Source organism: Callospermophilus lateralis, chromosome 6, assembly GCF_048772815.1.
Source record: "Callospermophilus lateralis isolate mCalLat2 chromosome 6, mCalLat2.hap1, whole genome shotgun sequence".
Lineage (NCBI taxonomy): Eukaryota > Metazoa > Chordata > Mammalia > Rodentia > Sciuridae > Callospermophilus > Callospermophilus lateralis.
Genome location: NC_135310.1, coordinates 78,624,260 through 78,643,977, shown reverse-complemented (window position 1 = coordinate 78,643,977; position 19,718 = coordinate 78,624,260). Strand labels below are relative to the sequence as shown.

At 33.3% G+C, this 19,718-nt stretch overlaps 1 protein-coding gene across 1 annotated transcript in view; it reads right to left on the bottom strand.

Moving 5' to 3' along the window:
• Window positions 1–19,718, bottom strand: part of Ube3d (ubiquitin protein ligase E3D) — a 140,573-nt gene that overhangs the window by 103,599 nt on the left and 17,256 nt on the right. Inside the window, exons 4-6 of the mRNA XM_076859977.2 lie at window positions 13,253–13,421; window positions 7,006–7,075; window positions 467–536 (exon numbers count right to left, since the gene is read on the bottom strand). Coding sequence (XP_076716092.2) covers window positions 467–536; window positions 7,006–7,075; window positions 13,253–13,421 — 309 coding nt within the window. The remainder of the gene's footprint in view (window positions 1–466; window positions 537–7,005; window positions 7,076–13,252; window positions 13,422–19,718) is intronic.

Sequence of the window (19,718 nt, the reverse complement as noted above, 5' to 3'; positions counted from 1 at the left end):
CAATCAGAGACATGAAAAATAGTGCTCTATATGTGTAATAAGAATTGTAATGCATTCCACTGTCACATATAAATTAAAAAAATAAAAAGGTTGGAGATTTCATTCTGTGATAAAGCACCCCTGAGTTCAATGTCCAGTACCTAAAACAAACAAATAAAAATAAAAAAAAAAAAAAACAAGAAAAAGATTGATGATTATGTTATAAAATTCTGAATCTCTGGCACATAGAAAGAAGCACAAAAAACTTTCAGAATTAGATTTATATGAACATATTTACATACACCATATAAGCAAAACATAAATAAATAAAACCTCAAATTGTTTATATATGTAGTTGGGTTCAAGTATTTCAAAACTTTTCTCTAAGGCATTTCCCCTTTCCAAATTAAAAAATTATGAATAAAAATGAATTCTTAATCAATTGTACCTACAAAATTACGTAATAAATTTAATTTGCTGTTTGTACCTTGGTATGATAGGAAAACTTCTCTCAGATGGTTGAATAATTATCTCTGTCATATAAAACTTAGTGGTTTCTAGAAACAAAAAAAAAAAAAAAGAAAGAAAGTTAAGAATCTTCCCAATATATTAATATTTTTATTGTGGATGTGTTGATCCCAAATTATGACATTCCAAACTAAATATTCAATTATGACCATTCAGTAAACATTTTTCCAAAATGATTTTGTATCAATAGAAAAAACACTGATGACTACAAGAAGATATTCCTGAGATCAAACAGCACAGTGTCTGTTTAGAATGTCATGCTCAAATGTGAATCTGTAGCAGCAAAACAGTTCACATATACAAAAGGTTAAAAAAATTAGTCACATCACAGTTTTAGCCCATTTGCATAAAAATTAGGCATTGGATTTCCTCATTTCTACTGAATAGCCACAAATCTGAGGCAGTGAAAAAGGCTTTTCAGTTGTAGAATCCAAAAGCCCATGCACAGATGCTATAATCCTGATACCAGTATTTACCCAGAATGTCACGGACGCTATCCATGTACAGTTCTCACCAAAGCTGTTTATCTGATTACTTAGTTTATGTAAACCGTAGGCCAGATATTCAATAACCATTTTGGGTTGCTTTAGAAAATCCATTAAATGTTTTATTAACAAGGGACATCCAAATCAAAACAAGTATTTTTTAGCATCAAACTGTTTTAAATGATAAGGTGTAGTACCAGATGGGCTTATAAGAAATGGATATGCTATCATAACTAAAGATGATAGATTTCTTAGAAGCAAAAGGCCTAAATTTTTGTATATATATATTTGACACCATAATTAAATACTCAAGAATTATTTTAGCTGGGTGTGATGGCAAACACCTGTAATCTCAGCAATGGGGAGGCTGGAGGATCACAAGTTCAAGGGCAGCCTCAGCAATTTGGCAAGATCCTTAGCAACTTAGCACAACCTTGTCTCAAAAAAAAGAATAAAAAAATCTGGGGATGTAGCTCAGTGGTAAAGCACCCAGGGGTTCATCTGTTCAATCCCTAGTACCAAAAAAAAAAAAAAGTATCTTAAAGAAATATCAATAAAATATGTAAAAATTTATCTATAAAGATGATCATAATAATATTAGTAGAAAATGCTGAAAACAAATTAAAATGTCTAAAAGTTAAGGATGAATTAAATAATTGTAATATTTGGCAACAGGATTACATGCATGTTTTAAATAGGCCAAATTAAATAATTAACAACTTTAATAAGTCAAGTTATTCCTAGTAATTTTTTTAAGAAGTTCCAATTGCTCAATATAACAAAGGGCAAAAAAATTTAAAATGCTTTACTTATTATTATATATCTAAATCCCACAGTTACTATTTTTGTTGTTCTATACAGTTAATATTCATTTCATGTTGTTGTTCTATACAGTTAATATTCAGTTCATGATTTCTTACCAATCTTTCTTGAATTATCTGGGGTCATTTTCTTCTACCTGCCTACAGGTAGAATTTTTCTTACCAAGAAGTCACTGGTAGTAAATTATCCCAGTTTTTGTCTTTCAGAAAACATATTTATCTTTGCCTTCTTTGTTGAAGGATACTTTCACTTCATATAAAGTCCTAGGGTTAACGGTTATTGCTTTGTGCACATTGACAATATCATTCCACTGTCTTCGAATTTCCATTACTGGTGCTTGTTTGAAGGTTATCTGTCATTTTTCTTTGGTTGCTTTTAAGATTTTCTCTTGGCTTTTCATTCTCCAGTATTACTGGGATGTATCTAGGTACAGATTTCTTTTCATTTCTTACTTGGGCCTCACTGAATTGGAATTCATTGTGTCTCTTGAATCTGCAGACTGTTGTTTACTTTTACAAAATTCTCAACTGTTCAAATATTGCCTGTATTTCACTCTTTTCCTCTGTCTGGAAGGTAGATTTTCATCCATCTTCTGTCCATTAATTCTTTCCAAGTTGTACCTGCTTTGCTATTAAACCAGTCTCTGAATTTTTAATATCAATTATAATACAGCATGTTTTTAGAAATTCCATTGTGGCTCCTCTTCAAAGATACATACTGTTATTGTTTGCTTTTTCATTGCACTGTCTTTAAATGTCTTTTACATTGTTAATTATACTAAGCAGTATTCTTTTATATTTTACTTATAATCATTCCAGTAAAAGCTTGTTTCCATTGTCTGATATATCTGTTAGTTCTTACTGATAGAAGTCTAGCTAACTTGTGTTCATATTTATCTCTGGTTATATGTTGAACACCGTACTTGAAAAATCATTTGTGAGAATAACACTATTTTTCCAATGAAAGTGTTTCCCTCCAGAAGTGATATGCATTTGATTTTGCCAGGTACCTGCTATTCTGTCAGAACACACTGAATTCAAGATTTGAAATTCCCTAAAAATCCCAGGAATTGATACCTATTTATAATTCTACAGGACTGTTCCCCTTCTAACTCACTTCACTGTGAGGGGATGGTCTTTAGAATCTCATGTTTTTGTAGAGACAATCACCCATTAAATTTCCCATCTTGTGTAGTCTTTCATTTCTGTCCTTCCTTCTCAAAGCAATCAAAACAAAAGTTCTAATTATAGAAAACAGGCAAACTGCAGAAAAATGTGACTTGAATTTTGTGTGTACCTTTTTTGAATCTGCTTTTGTGTTAATTTATCCTTATATTTTCCACTTCCCCTGCTCTTTTTTCCTTCTTGAGTATTCTAGTTACCATCTGGTACCTTTTGCTTCAGCCTGAAGAATTTCCTTTAAGTTTTTTTTTTTTTTTTTTTTTTTTTTTTAAGAGCAGGTCTGTTTGTAACACATTATTTCACATGTTTTATCCAGGCACATCTTTATTTTTTAAAGACACTTTTGCTGGATACAGTATGGTTGGTTGACAGTCTTCTTTTGGTGGGAGGGGTACAGGGATTGAACTCAGGGCACTTGACCCCTGAGCCACATGCCAGACCTTTTTTTAAAAAAATATTGTATTAAGGACAGGGTCTCACTGAGTTGCTTAGCACCTTGCCATTGTTGAGGCTGCCTTTGAACTCTTGATCCTCCTGCCTCAGCTTCTGAAACCTCTGGGATTACAGGCATGCATCATTATACCCAGCCAGTTGACAGTCTTTTTACCCTAGCACTTTGCATATTTATTTTGATGTTTTTTGGAGACCATGATTTTTAGGAGACGTCCACCTTAATTGTATCATGAAATCCCTATTTATGATGTTTTGTTTTGCTCTTGTCAAACTTTCAAGATTCTTTCTTCCTCATTAATTATCAGAAGTTTCGCTGCTTGGGATTCAACAAAATTCTTAGATCCTAGAGTTAATATTTTTCACCAGATTTGCCAAGATTTAAGCCAGTTTTTTCTGTAATTATTTTTCTGACCCTTTCTTTTTCTCCTTACCTTCTGAGAGTCCACTAATACACTTGTTGTAACACTTGATATTGTCCCACAGATCTAAGGTTCTATTCAGAATTTTTCCTTTGGACTGATTAATGAGTATTAATCTACAAGTTTAATAATTTTTTATCTTCTGTTGTCTCAAATCTGTGGTTTAGATCATCTAGTGAATTGTAGTTTCAGTTATTACACATTTCAATTTTAAAATTACCAATTTGCTTTTTCTTTGAAGTTTCCAACTTGTTGATATTTGCTATTTGTTCATTCAAGGACTTTTCTCTGTTAATTCCTTACCATATTTATATAGCTACTTCAACATATTATTCTGCTAAATACAACATTTGTATTTACTCAGTCTATGCAATCCTTTTTTGTTCCTTCAGTATGAATCATTCTTTCCTATTTCTTTGCATATATCATAATCTTTAGACAGAAGCAAGAAAATGTATGCAATATGTTGTAGCATCTCTGAATTTTGTTTTGTTCTTCTGAGGATTGTTGGTTTAATAGTTTAGTGGTCAATTAACTGGCCTGAACTTACTATGAAATATGTTCCCCCTGCCCCACAGTTTGTAGCTGCTAATGTCACTGCTAAGTTTTATTTTGTTTAGTCTGGCTCTCTAGAGTATCCACTGCCACTAAGGTGTCTCAGAAAAAAGTGCTTTCTGTTGCTCAGGTTTTTTGTGAATTAAGGAATGCAATCAAAGGCGAAGCAAATTCACAGGTCTAAGTTTTCAATTCTTATTGAAAATACACGCAATAAATACTTCCTGGCATCTATTGTATGCAGAGTTTAGTAGTCAGCCAGACTTGTATGAAGAAGTTATTGTATTGGCCCTTCTATGACCCTTGATTCCAAAATATCCCCCCCTTAAATTTCTACTTTCTCTGTCACCTACCCTGTATTGAACTCAACACCTGTAAACAATACATTTGTAGGATTTCTCTGCCGAAGTTCCAGAGGCAAGAGACGGCAAGGCCTACTCTGTGGGCAAAAAGATCACAAACTTGCCATTTTTTCCCAATGCAGTAGTATTTTTTCATGACTAAACACTTCTCAAATTGTTGTTTCACTCTGTTCATTTTCCAGTGCCATAATATTGATATTTAATAATTTGTTTAACTTGTTCAGTTTGTACTTGCTTTTTGTGGTACAGATTTGTCCATCCTCTTACCACCACCATTTTAGGAAGCGGAGTTCTATTGATTTTGAGTTGATGTGGATGTAGTTCTATTAAACAACCCCATATACACACACTCATATATTCTGATATTCTGATATACTTATGAATTACATCATAATGTATGGTTAAATGAATACCCAGTATTTACATTATTATGACCAAAAATGATATCCTGGCAAGTTTTCCTTTCTTATTCTACCTTGTGTTTTTACTGTAGTAAATAACTGCTTCTTTTTTTCATTTGTTTAGTTTTCCAAGCAACTTTAGGTAATTCTTCCCATATAATGAAATGGCTTGTCTCAATAATATCAACATTACTTTGTTACATGCGGAAAATTTTATTTATGATGGGAAAAGTCTTTATTACAATCCTCTCTCTCTCCTCACTTCAATCAGGCTGTTTTTCTGTGGTACAGCTATACATCTCAAGGCCTTTCTTACCTTGTTCCTCTATATTGGATAGCCTATTTCCCCAAACTCATGTCATCCCTTTCTAGGTTGAATCCCTCATTTTTTCTCCCGTAGGAATGATAGATTTTCAAGGAAAATATACCTTTTAAGTCTGTTTTGAAACCTTATTATTTCCAAAATAGATAATAAAATAAATAAATAAATAAAATAATAAAATAAAAAAAGATAATAAATAAATAATCTTCACATCTGACTGATGATTTGATTTTGTAGAGAATTCCAGGATGAACTTTTTCCCCCTCAAATTAGGAAGACATTGCTTGATTGTCTTCTAGCTTTCAGCTCTACTTTTAAAAACTTCCATGCTTTCCTAATTCCTAATACATTATACACTAACTGCTTTTCCCCTTCTGGAAACTTCATCCTTATTGTTGTAAAGTTCCTCAGTGATATTATTTCCCTTTTCTCCCTCCACTACTAGGGCATTCCATGATCCTTTTAGTTGTGGAACTGCCAAGCATGCTACTAAATAATTTGCTTCTATGTCCTATTTATATTACTATCATTTCCTCTCCATTTCTCTTCGTCTTTGTAGATATACATCTTTGTATTCCTAAACTGTCCTTTTAACTGGACCTCAGGGAGGAAAGAAAAGAATTTAAAAATCAATTCATCTTTTTGAAAAACCTTAAATTGGAAACCTTAAGTTTTCTAAGGAGTTTCTTGTGGGGCTTGTTTTCATTCTCCAAAAATGACTTTGAGGATAGCATCCCTTTCTGCTCACTTTGAACAAGTAATTACTTAAAAGACTCTGATGATTTAAACAAACAAAATATACCACCATCTGCTTTCCTTTAAGTACAATAGCTTCACTTACATTATATCTTCTAACTAATTATATTAAAAGTGATTATTCCTCACCTGCAAAGCTAACACAGCATGTTGTAGCTCTCTAGACATTTTAAACCATATCTTTAAACAGCATTTTAATTATCAGGATTTTCATTATTATATTTAAAGTAGTATAACATAGAGTTTACATAAAATATAATTAACACCATTGGGAAAAAAGAATAGGGAACAAAGTATAAAACTCAAAATGTGGTTTCTTCAATTTCAATATGTCCTCTCCCACCTCCAGCCCCAAAATACAGCCTTGAGGCAGATGGCAGCCAAGAAAAGTAACTTCTCCAACTCTTCTAACTGTCAGGTTGTACTGAGGAGAGGGATCCAATTTCTTTAAGATAGATCCAAGTACAAACTTTGTACTATTGCTTTATACTACAAAAAAGATAAGAAACATTGAAAATGACCCAACTTCTCAATGCTTAAAAGTCAATACAATATGCACATAAAATATACAAACTTCTGTACATATTGGATGACATGTTAATTGTTTTCTATTATAAAAAGCACCAATTCTATATAATATATTATTATCCATGTATCTTTTCTATGTATTTTTTATAAAATCTCCTTCTGGCTTTTAAAAAAGAAGGCAATCATTTTGGCTTCTTGTTTACGAAATTCTTACCTGATGACATGATCTCTCCCAACATTACCTTGCAACGCTTACAAATTACTTTGGTATTTGCTTTTGGTTCCTGTAGAACAGAAAAATGTCATTTAAATGTCATTCAGCTTTCCTTAAAAGGAATATATAATTTTAACATAGTCCCCAGAGTATACATTGAACTTTACATTTTATGCTGCCCTCTACTAAATACTGGGAATGCATTTAGCTTGTGTGCATAATTCACATGCACAGAGATAATTTCCTTTTTCTGCCTTAAGATAGAATGCACACATTGGCTTTTTCAAACCTAGCCACTTCTTGATAATCTAAATGTTGCCAATAATCTGAACAAGAAGCACTTTACATTTCTAAAAACTATTTCCAAATAGCCATAATTTGAAATGGGCAGATGGTGGGCAACAAAGGCAGAGAGAGTTAATGACTTGCCCCCACTCATGTGTATAGAATACAGAAGAATCAGAATTTGAACTCATATTGTTTTGACTCCTAATCGAGTGTAATTTATGTTTAGGTAACCTATAATTTATAGCCTCCCATAATTCAGAAGTTAAAATTATCTAACTTGTTCATAAAATTCTATTTTTTTCCATTTAAGATATGCACTATAACCAGAAGAATGAATAGTGTCATTGAGACTGTGATAGTAGGAGCAAATGTGACTCCATTTTGTTTTATGACTTCATCCTGTAAAACAACCATGCCAAGTAGAAGAGTCATGACTGGAGCAAGATGTTCTTTTCCTTTTGCTATAGAAACCTTTAAGAACACAAAAGTACCTAATGGGGTATTGTTTCTGTAACTAGGGTAACGGGGCTCTGTTTCTGTAACTGGGGTGACTGGGCTAACTGTGATTGGTTAGGCTTTCCTCTGCTTGACTGCACTGTCCTGCTTCTGTAACCTGGCTTGCTTGCATTGGCTAGACCCCCTGAACATCCCTTTTGCGGTTTTCAAGCTTATAAGGAGTGCCCTTGCAATTGTTCGGGGCTGATCAGGGGAACAGCTTTATGTTCTGGTCAGCCGCCACCGGTGTGCTTCAATAAAGGCTTGATTCAATTATACGTGAGTGGTCTGGAAGTCAGTTTATGAAACCCTGGGACAAAGCTTTAACTATAACAACACAAATTCCTGGAGCATTCTTAGATTTCAAAACTTCTTAGACTTCAAAAATTCAAATTCATTATGTAGGATACATGTTAATTAGCTTGCATTCACCAAATTTGTAAACAAAGAATGCTCCTTTTCAAATACATAGTAATAGCTCTGTTAAAGCCATACAACATCCCTCCCACCCAGATATACTGCAACATGGCACACATCATGAAGAAATGGTCAAAGAAAAAGAACTCTGCAACTCTGGACATAAGGTCATCCCTTCTGGAAAACTGCAGAACAGTGTATTGGTGAAGTGAGAAAGGCAGTGACTCTCTGATATGGAATAACATATGTATTAATTAATGGAATAAGTTAGTGAATCAGTATAAATTTGAGTACAAGTAATTTTCCTTGATATAAATGAATATCTCCTGACAAGTTGCATAAGATGCACATTTAAATTTAGTTCCATAGACAAGCTGCTAGTAACTGAGAGAGCTTATTCTTGAATCCAGATAAAAAGCTTATGCTTTTAAGCACTATGCTCAGTGTTTTCCAAACTACAGGTCATATGTCATTAGTGGGAATCAATTCATGGAATTAATTCCATGGGTTATAGCTTGTCTTTTAAAATACTGAATAGAAAGCATGACTGCTTCAAACATCAGGTAGGTATTACTTCAAGAAATTTTTACTTGTAGTGTGTTTATATAGCGTACACATGCATGTGTGTGTATGTGTGTGCATGAATGTATATATGATCAGACATTGATGTAAAAATATATCTCTTACTTTAGTTAAAAGTCAAATAGTCAAAAACAATTGTACAACTTATACTGGGGTCCATTTGTCTGACTCACTCTTTTACCCAGCCTCAAATCCATGTTATAGTGAAAATCCATAAATACCCCCCAGCTCTTTTCCATATCAATGATTCCTGAGATGAATCCTTTCATATGCTGAAGAAATCTACGAAAATACAAAAACATATCCTATTTTTCCCCCGGTCTAGCCACAGGATTTGCACAGATTCTCTGGCCTTTCTCTAAAAGTCTCTGCTGAGGAAACAAGCAAATATGAACTCTTTAAATCAGCTCACACCTGGCTCAAACATTTATCAAGGTACACCAGGTGGGGCCCAGGGACAGTACCATCCCTGGCCAGGGCACTGATAACCTTGCATCCAGCACATTGCACATAGCAGAAGCAGAGTCTGGCCAAGATGAGTGATGGGATAGTGTCATTGAGACAAATTCTGTCTGTTCTGAGGAACAGACAGAAACAAAGGAAGGTACCAGTTTGCTCAGTTCCAGGAAGAGAGCCCTGATAGCCAATATGCTTAATTGTATAAAGGTAGATCTTCTGGCAGTTTCATGCTTTTTACAATAAGATCTATCTATACAGTTCCAAAGAGGTGCTGAAAATAATTTTTAAAGGATGTTATTTTATACAAGTGGAATTTGACCATTTGCATTAAATCTTATCAAAAAATGTAAGCATTTTACTAAAACCTAATATCAGGTATTGGTACAGCAAAGTTTGTGAAGAAAGAATTTTTCTATTCAAAGCAGAAAACTGTCAGGTGCTTTATTTTACAGTTCATCTATAATTTTTTTTCACATAATATTTCTCATTGTTTTTCAAGTTTTTGTGTGTTTGTTTTTAAAATAAGATTCTACCCTTATCAGACATGGGTGATCAGAATCTTAAAATCTGATCAACAACTAGCTGGGTGTGGTGGCACATGCCTGAAATCCTTATAATCCCAGTGATTTGGAAGGCTGAAGCAGGACGATTGCAAGTCTGAGGCCAGCCTTCATAATTTAGCAAGATCCTATCTCAAAATAAAATAAAAAGGGCTGGGGGTGTGGCTTAGTAGTAGAGAGCCTCTGTATTTAATATATAGCACCACACATACGCAAAAAAAAAAAAAAAAATCTGATCAATAACAAGCAAATTAGCTCAAACAACCAAATTAATGGATCTTCCTCCAAATTAACCTATAGTAAAAGATGCTTTTGCAGAAAACAGAGTATTAGGGATTTAACTCAGAGGCACTTGACCACCGAGCCACATCCCCAGCCCTATTTTGTATTTAATTTAGAGACAAGGTCTCACTGAGCTGCTCAGTGCCTTGTTGTTGCCGAGTATGGCTTTGAATTCGAGATCCTCCTGCCTCAGCCTCCAGAGCTGCTAGGATTACAGGCATATGCTACCATGCCCAGCATAAAAGATACTCTTAAGGCAATTAAGAAATCTTGTCAGGGCCTGATATTCTATCATTTATTATTATCAGGTATGATAATGACAGTATGGTTATGTAAAAAAAAAAAAATCTGTATTTTTAGACATACATTCTGAAACAGGGATGAAACCACATAATACTGGATTTTGCTTTAAAAACACTTTAGCAAAACAAAAATACCCACAAGACAATTGGAATATTGAAGGTCATAATATTATTCTTTTTGTCCTTGTGAATGTTTACAAACTTCACCAATATATTTTTCTAAGAAAACAAAAGATTCACTTATGAATTTAATAAAACAAATTACCCAAACCAATAAATTATTATTCAGTACCCCAAGAATGAATAAAAAGATAAAGCTGTTGGTAGTATAAACAAAGTTTAGTGCTGCTTTTCTTTTTTTTATTAAACAGAATGAAGTTATAAGTCCGGCTATACTTTTTTTTTTTTTGAGAAGGCCTCTTACTATGTTGCCCAATCTGGCCTTGAACTCTTGAACTCCTGGACTTAAGTGATCCTCTTGCTTCAGCCTCCCTTATGGCTGGGACTACAGATATGAGTGAGCTACCACATACTGGCTATACTGGCTCATATTTTCAAAGTTTTAAATAATATGAATTTTATAAAAGGTGGAGATGCCATCTTTGTCCTCCTATTCCAACAGACAAAACTGATAGTATATTGGTACATGGGAAAAATGTACAAGAGATGACAACCAAACTGCAGGAATAGGGGAATCTTTGGCAGAAATTGTTTGAAAATAAGAAGCACATCCTGCCACAGCAGTGGAGGCACAAATAAGATTCTGTAAACTCTAAGAGAGTGCTGAAGGAACAAAATAATGCTGGGCTCTATGTGCTGTTTTTAAAATCAGATCTTTTTAATTAAGATTTTCTAGCATGTTAATTTTGTTTAAAGAGAATCTCTGCTTTGTAATGCATTTTTTCTTGATCTACACTTCAAGGAAATAATAAAGCAAGTTGAGTAATAAAACAGCCGAACAGTGTGGGAACTCTACAGAGCAAACCTCAAAGAAAGACATTGTTGGGGACTAATTAAATCAATATATCTGAGAGATGGCAGTGCTGCTCAGAGAGGTGGATTAGCCTCCTATCCTCGTTTTTATTTTCCTTTGTGTTGTTTCAATTTCTAAGGACCCTTGATATTGTCTCGCCAAAAAAAAAATGTTTCCCAAGAGATACCATTAGGATGCTGTATCACCATGTGACATTTCAAACTCCTGCTAGATGGCTAGACTGGGTGATATGAGAAATAGGTTTTCAATAGCACAGAGCAGCCTTGTTCCCAGAGGAGCCTTGAGAGCACTGTTTAAGCAGTCTCTCTAAATTTATGTTACTATTTTGGTCACAGGCACACTCTTTCAACTGCTACAATATGCAATTAAAGAGAAACTTCCATCCAGACCAACTTGAAAACAATCTTGTCAACTGCAGCTTGTCATGATAATAATTTCCCATACTGTCCTTGATAACAAAACCTGTAGTGTCTAAATATGAAGAATCTTCTTTCAATTTATAAGATAGCTGTTTACAATGAAGAGATATACTTGTAAGTGGCATCACATAACTGACGAGAAAGTAAATGTGAACATATCTCAGCACAGAATAAAGAGTATCTAAAAAGGGAAACATGCCTTCTCTTATTTAATCTTTCTCCACTCTTTTTCCATTCACCCCTTCTAAATATTTTTAAGACGTAGAGTTTATTCATAAAAATGAAAAACATGTAAAATAAGTAAGTATATTTAGAGTAAAACATAAATTTAATAGAATCATCTTAAATGTAAGTATAACATTTATATTAACTTCTTACCATTTATCTTTTAAAAATACAGAATGTTAAAGTGCTTCAATTTAAAGCAAACCATATTTACATAAAGAGATTTCTTTTTGTGATGAGACATGAGGCATTTAGTTACTTATAACTGACAACAACTTAATCTGGATATTTGACAAATTTCCTTCAAAATAGTTCTATAAACTAATTTATAATGTAAGAGTTGTTGTCTGAGTGTTATATGTTTCCTGTAGCAGGTCAGTTCTGATTACAAAAATTAAATGAGGCAGTGAAATTTAAAATATAATATGTTTGTTCTTACTAGTAATCAGGTGTTGAAAAGATTCTCTACCAATGGTTTTCTTTACTTTTTAAATCATATCTGTATTGACTGGCTATTGGGGAATGATTCCTCACAAGGGCCAAGTCAATGCTACTGATTTTCTTTTAAAATAAACTAAACCACTCATTTTCTGCAATGAGAGGAAACTGTCTTCTTCCTAATGCAAATTATTTAGCAAGGGCCATTCTGATGTCATGCTGTTAAGCACCAACTTAAACACTACAGCATAATCCTGATTTCCATTCCCCACTCTTTCATTTTCTTCTTTTTCCTTGATGGAATCTGCTTTTATAACATCAGCAGAAGTCTAGACTATGGGCAGACTCAGTAAAATCCCTGAATCTAATTGTATGGTACATATCCTGGTACACTTCTAATTTAAATCAGACTATTGAGATTAAAATGCACACAGATTATGAAATGTTATCCAAAACAAGAAAATAAGGCATTTGGTTTATAAAATAGTAATATTCCTAAATCTGCATGAAGAAGCTCTCTTCTCCAGCCCCTCCAATCCATGTGTGTGCTTTTGCATAAGACTCTTCTTAAATCAATAGAGCAGAGCTAGAGGACAGAGGCAGTTGAAAATAATGGATTTGAGCCTTTAGAACGGTTTCTTTAACACGCTGTGAATTAAGAGAAGATTGGGGAAATGGGTATCTAAGCAAATCTCTAAGTTAGCATGACTGTGAAAAGATATTTTACCAATTTAAAATGATTACAGAAAAAAAGCACATCTCAACTAGGAATGGTTCAGGTCTTACCTGCCACAAATCATTTCTTATATTCACCAAGAAGAAAGAGTCTCCAATAAAACAGTCATTCTCTCTTGGATGAAGTGGCTTATTAGCAAAGGGGTCAGGATGACAACACCACTCTCCAATGAGAGCTCCCCAGTTCTCACTCGGCAGTGGGAGAATCCTGAGAAGCTTCCTGGTTGAAAGAGGAAAAACAATTTTTCACAGCACAAAATGGAACTAACATTTTCTTAATTAAATCAGCATGAAAGATGAAAGAAACTCATTAGCCACATGCTTGCAATGTCAATTTCCCCCCAATTATAAAAGTAATATATACTCACTCTAGGATGATTTTGAAAATGCAAAGAGGTATAAAGAAAACAAAATTCATCCTTTTCTCACTACCCAAAGATAAGTAACTACTTTTTAACATGATGTGTATTTCTTTACCACCCTTTCAAGAGATACATTTGTGTATATACACACGTTGTCTGGGATCAGAGAATACATACAAACTGTATCTTGCTTTTGTTTTATTTAGTTATACTATGATTCATAATGATTATAATATTCTATTCTATAGGTTTGTCAAAACTTTATAGATCATTCCCTTGCTGTTGGATATGTAAGATTTGAGTTCTGTATTATCAATAACCCTGTGATGAATACTCCTGTTAGAAAATTTATGTACATGTCTGATTATTCCTTGGGGAAAAAAAAATCTTATCAGTGGAAGACTATAAGCACAAATGATATGCGTATTTTTAAGCTTAATACCCATTTGTTGACTTCCTTTTCAGAAAGTTTGTACCAATTTATAATCCTTTCACTTATCCTCTTCTTATTTGAATCATTTTTTTTCTGTCTTTGCACAAGTAAAAATATTTTCAATACTGCTTTATTGACAACTCTAAAATTACTGGTGAGACTGAACTAGTTTTTATATTGACTGGCCACTGTGTTTCTCCTGTGAATTGCAATCAGAGTACTTTCCAATTGAAGCAATAGTATGTTCTTATTGTTTTTTTTTAAATATATTCTACTATTTTATTATCCCTTTGTCTATCATTTGTTATAAATATCTTTTCAGTATTACTGTCTTTTAATTTGGTTTATATGTCTTAAGTTTGAAATCACCTAACACTTTCTTCTGTGATTTCTTCTATTACTCTAATAAACTTTTTTCTGAAATAATTTTAGATTAATAAAAAAATTACAAAGATGGTACAGATACTTTTCATATATATTGTACCTGTCTTTCTCTAATGTCAATATTTTATATAACCATGATAGATATGTCAGAACTACAGACTTTAATCTGGATTACACCAGTTTTTCCACTTAATCTGTGACAGTTTCTCAATCTTTATTTTTCAAGATCTTGATATATTTCAATAGTACTTGTCAGGCATTCTATAAAATATCTTTCCATGTGAATTTGCTTGATCTTGTCTTATGATTACAGTGGAATTATAGGTTTGTAGAAAGAATTCCACAAAGGTGAGGTATCCTTCTTATTATATTATATCACAGGGTATATTATATCAACATGACTTTCATTGATGATATTAATCTTAATCATCTGGTTCAGGGGTTATCTGCAGTTTCTTCAACTAGTAAAACATTAGTAAATTAATGTATATTTAGAAGTTTCAAGTTAAAAATATTTGAGCTGTGATTGTGTATTTGCAATTTAAATTAAATTTATATATATATATGTATGTGTGTATATATATATGTGTGTGTGTGTGTGTGTGTGTATATATATATATATATATATATATATATATATATATATATATATAAATAATTCCCTTATGTTAACCTTCTCTTTTGTCTCCCAATCAACTGTAAGTATCACAAAAGGGCAATTCAGCTTAAAAGAGGGAAGACATTTCACTTATAACTTTAGAGGACAGAGGCAAAAACAAGAAAGGCTGATTTTCGTTTAAAGTAAGGAAGAACTTTCCCTTTCAAATTAGGGTATGCTAAACCATTGGCATCCTTCAAGCTGCTGGGTATATGGAGGATATTGAGAAGTGATTCTTTCAACATGCATTTCCTTGAGTCTACTGTGAATCAGTCATTCAAATACATACAGCCCTTTTTCTTAAGGTACTCACATTCCAATAGGAAATATAGACCTATAAGGAAATAACAAAGCTACATGCAAAACGTGCTTATAACAGAGTGATGGGACTCCAAACTCTTGGGGGTGGGGAGGGGTTGTATAGATTTTACTTTGAAAATTTGATGAAAGCATTAGCCCCTTTCCTCAAACATACATTTTCACATGTACACATAACTCACATTTGATGTAGAACATTCAGGACACCCAAAACCAATCCTTGAATTCAGGGCAATTTGCACAAAGTGCTAGGAAAGTAGACTTATATGAGCTTTAGAAAAGAGATAACATCTGAGCTGGCCTTTAAAGGATATATAGAAGTTCTACAGACAGTGGAAGAAATATACAGCATCATGGAAGAAAAGATATGAAGGCAAACACTGTATCTTTTTACATTGCCACTATATTCTTACCACCCAAAAGATTTCCTTAAATATTTGTTGATGGAATGAACTAGCATATTTTGATAATTATAATGTGTGAAACCTCTGGCTGGGTCTACTGCATACTGGGATGAAAGGGTTAACAAACTCTTCCCTTTGCTGCTTGAGAATCTGATCTTTGGTTTAACCACCTAGTTCTGTTACCCTGGAAACCAGGTAAGATCCTAGGCATCAAATATATTGCTAGGCAACACAGCTTACAGTAAAAATGATCCTTGATTGGTAAATTGCATCTGGACTGGAAAGAATTTGTGAAAGTGCTATGAAGATCTAATAAGAACGTCATGCTTTGAGCTTCCCTGAATGCATTCTCTTGTGGAACCCTAGAAACTAGCCAAAGAGTTCTTATAACAGACTTTGTCTGTCAGGGCAGCAACTACACTTGCCTGATGTGATCATGTGATTTGTACCTAAAACTGTGTCTCATAGGCAGGCAAGAGTCCTCAGATTCTTGTATGTGAGCTGTCACTTGTATGAACTGCTGCATAGCCCTTGCTGAGAAGTTTTCTTGATACTGCCCTGTTGGCAAACTGGGAAAAAAAAAATGTGTCCTGTGGTAGTTTTGTTAGTCTGAATGTTTACACACAGCACTGTACATTTAATGCTCACGATTTTGTGACAGAAGAATTACCATTCCCTTACAGGGAAGAATAGTGAGGCTCAGATTGTTAAATAATCTTCACAAGTTCACAGAATCAGAGGTGATGACTGATGCCAGGATTTTAACCCAGGTCTTCCTGGCTCCAAAATTAAACTCTTCCCCTTAGAATATATTCCCTCTGCTAGCAATGCAGAATAGCAATAGAGGAAACTGGGGAGGTGGGATGGTGGTGGACTATTTGAGGAGCCATATACCATGCCAATGGGTAGAACTCCGTATTATAGACACATGGGAAGCAGTATAGTATTTTGGGAAGGGAAATGACAGGTCAGAGTGTGATTTTTGCCAAGAAGCAAGAAGGCAAATAACTTGCCTGTTAAGAGTAAAGGCTTGAATAGGATCTTGGATCTTCTCCATCATTAAAACTCTCTGGGGCTGTGGCTGGGGCTCAGTGATAGAGTGCTCACTTTGCAACTGTGAGGCCCTGGGTTTGATACTCAGCACCACATAAAAATAAATAAATAAATTAAAGGTATTGTGTCCAACTACAACTAAAATAATAATAATAATAATAATAATAATAATAATAATAATAATAATACCTCTCTGTCTCCTGACATTCTTCTTGTAGGGCCAATAAACAGACCTTCAAAAATTCCATATGTGATCAAAGAAATGAAAATGCTTTTATAGAGATTTGGGAGACTCAATGCACATTACCAGAAAATGTGGGATTTCAACTTGACCCCATATCACATTGAATAAAAGTCATAATGCATCCTTTAACCATCTACATAAGACATTGGGAGCAAGAAAGTGCCTAATTTCCAAGTCATTGCAATGATAAAAGAATCTTTATAACAGAAAGAAATTTTTCTGATGTTTTGAAAAAAAATAAAACCTTAAAGAACGAAAGGTATATTTTAATCACAACTCTACTGAAAGTATATCTATCCAAAACCCTGAAAAATGTACTTTGATATGATCTACTTCCTGAGAGAACCTTCAAAATAAAATAGATACCATTTTTTTTTTCAAGGTAGTTTAGGTAAAAGAACATCTGGAGCTAAGAAAAAAAGTGAAATGATTTCTTAATTTTTTTCTGAGCTTAAGAGCTTATGATGAACAACATATGTTCATAATAAAATAAAATTTGCTAGTTATTTTAATGCATCATCAGCATAACCTTTTAGAAAATAACTTATACAATTTTAATAAATTCTACTAATTAATGATGTTTTACTTGATACTTAAGCATATATATATACATATATATATGTATATATATATATATATTAAGCATATATATATATAAAATGTCCTTTACCTTTAAAATCAGTCATTAGTTAGTGATCATAACAATAGTAGTAACAGGGCTTTTATAGATGGATTAAAACCAAGTGACCATTAACAGTCTTAAGAATAACATCAAGACTGGTTTGTGGCTCAGTGGTAGAGTGCTTATCTAGCATCTGGGTTCAATTCTCAGCACCACATACAAATAAATGAATAAAATAAAGGTCCATCAACAACTAAAAGTATATATAACATTTTAAAAAATAACATTAAACATCTAAAACTCAAAATATGGCTATTGGTATTTATATAAATTCAGGTGACATTCTCCAACTAGTAGGCCATGAATCCTCTAAAACTAGCTTTACATTTTAACACTATTATTATATAGTATGATTAGATTTTAAAAGTATAGTAATTTTATTCCAAAAGTTTATACAATGTTGCCAATAATCCAGTTTGGGCTCTGCCTTTTTTTTCAGTGCAGGAGATTGAACCCAGGGGCTTCTGTGCTAAGCATATGCTTTGTCACTAAGCTACACCCCCAGTTCTGCACTTTTTAATTGTTTTGTTTTCATTCACTAAAAAAGTAGCTTCACTCACAGAAGTAGTTATTTTCAGGCTTCAATTAGAGTTGGTGTGCCAAGAGGACCAACCAAGCAGTTTGAAAATCCATCATCTCCTGCTTCCATAAAGCTCATTCTGCTGGTCTCCTAGAGTTTCAATGCCCTCATGAGTGTTGGACTGAAACCCAGTGTGCAGGTACAGGTGGAAAGGTTGTACTATTCCAGAGACCTCAGGAGAATACTCCTTTCAAAATGGCCTGACAATCAAAAGGGCTGGGTCTGAAAATCTGTTGTGTTAACTAATATCATTCAAGTCTGACATGAATTTATTTCTAAAAACCATAACAAATATCAAACACAATGACCACTTCACTGTTTCTTAGACTATTCACAAAGTAATTTTATTATTATTGATTGATATTGTGAACTGTTTAGTTTTAACAAGAGAAAAATCAAAAACTATACATTTAGACAAATTTTATAGAAAAACTTGGCTTATTTATAAATTAGAGAACTGTATTTTTTTTAAAAAAAGGCATTAGTTTCAAATAACTAAAATAAATTAGCTCAGAGCTTATGACCCTAAATAAAGAAAAAAATTGTCATTCATTAGCAGATTTTATGTGCTCATGCATTAAATGTTAAAAGACATTAATGAATCTTATTTGGTTAAATTGTCCCTATTAAAAAAAATAAATTGTCCCTATATCTTATTTCCATAATTTGCTTGATTGCAAGTTAAAAAAAAAAAAAAAAAAAAGGAACCATCTTTAGCCTTGCACTATCTAAATCATCATGATTCACAGGAAACCAAAGTACAACTTTATGGGGTTCATCAATGAGAAAATATCATGCCAATAGGACTCTGTCAAGTTTATCTAATCCAACTTCTTCATTTTACAAAGAGACTGCCCAGAAAATTAAAGTGCCTTAATTCTAAGATAAGAAAGCTTGGTACATGCTTTGTTGTATATTGCTTAAGAACCCACTGAAAGATATCTCTGTATTTCTGTATTCAATATACAATCTTTGAATAAAAAGTTACTAATGTTTGCCAAAAAAAAAAAAAGGAGACTTGGTGGCAGATGTTCACTCTACCCATTACTCCTACTAGAGGAACACCCACTACATGTCAGTCAGCACAGTCCATAGTACCTTCCTGGGAAAGATATTTACAATAATATGATTTTGATTATAGCACATACAGACTCTTTTGGAGAAACTTTGGCCTTGTTTTTTATTTAAGGACTACAAGAATTGTCCTTATCACTCACATAAAACAAGTAACCAAACCAAAGTGAGAAGACCACCCTGATTGATACCAATAGTCAGCACAAGATCTCTATGCAGAGCTTGGAAGAAGCATAGCCTTTCATTGTACAGAGTCACAGGGCATGCTGCCCAAGAGTGAGATGTAAGCAAAGACTTAAGTCACTTACTAAAGATTTCTCTATGC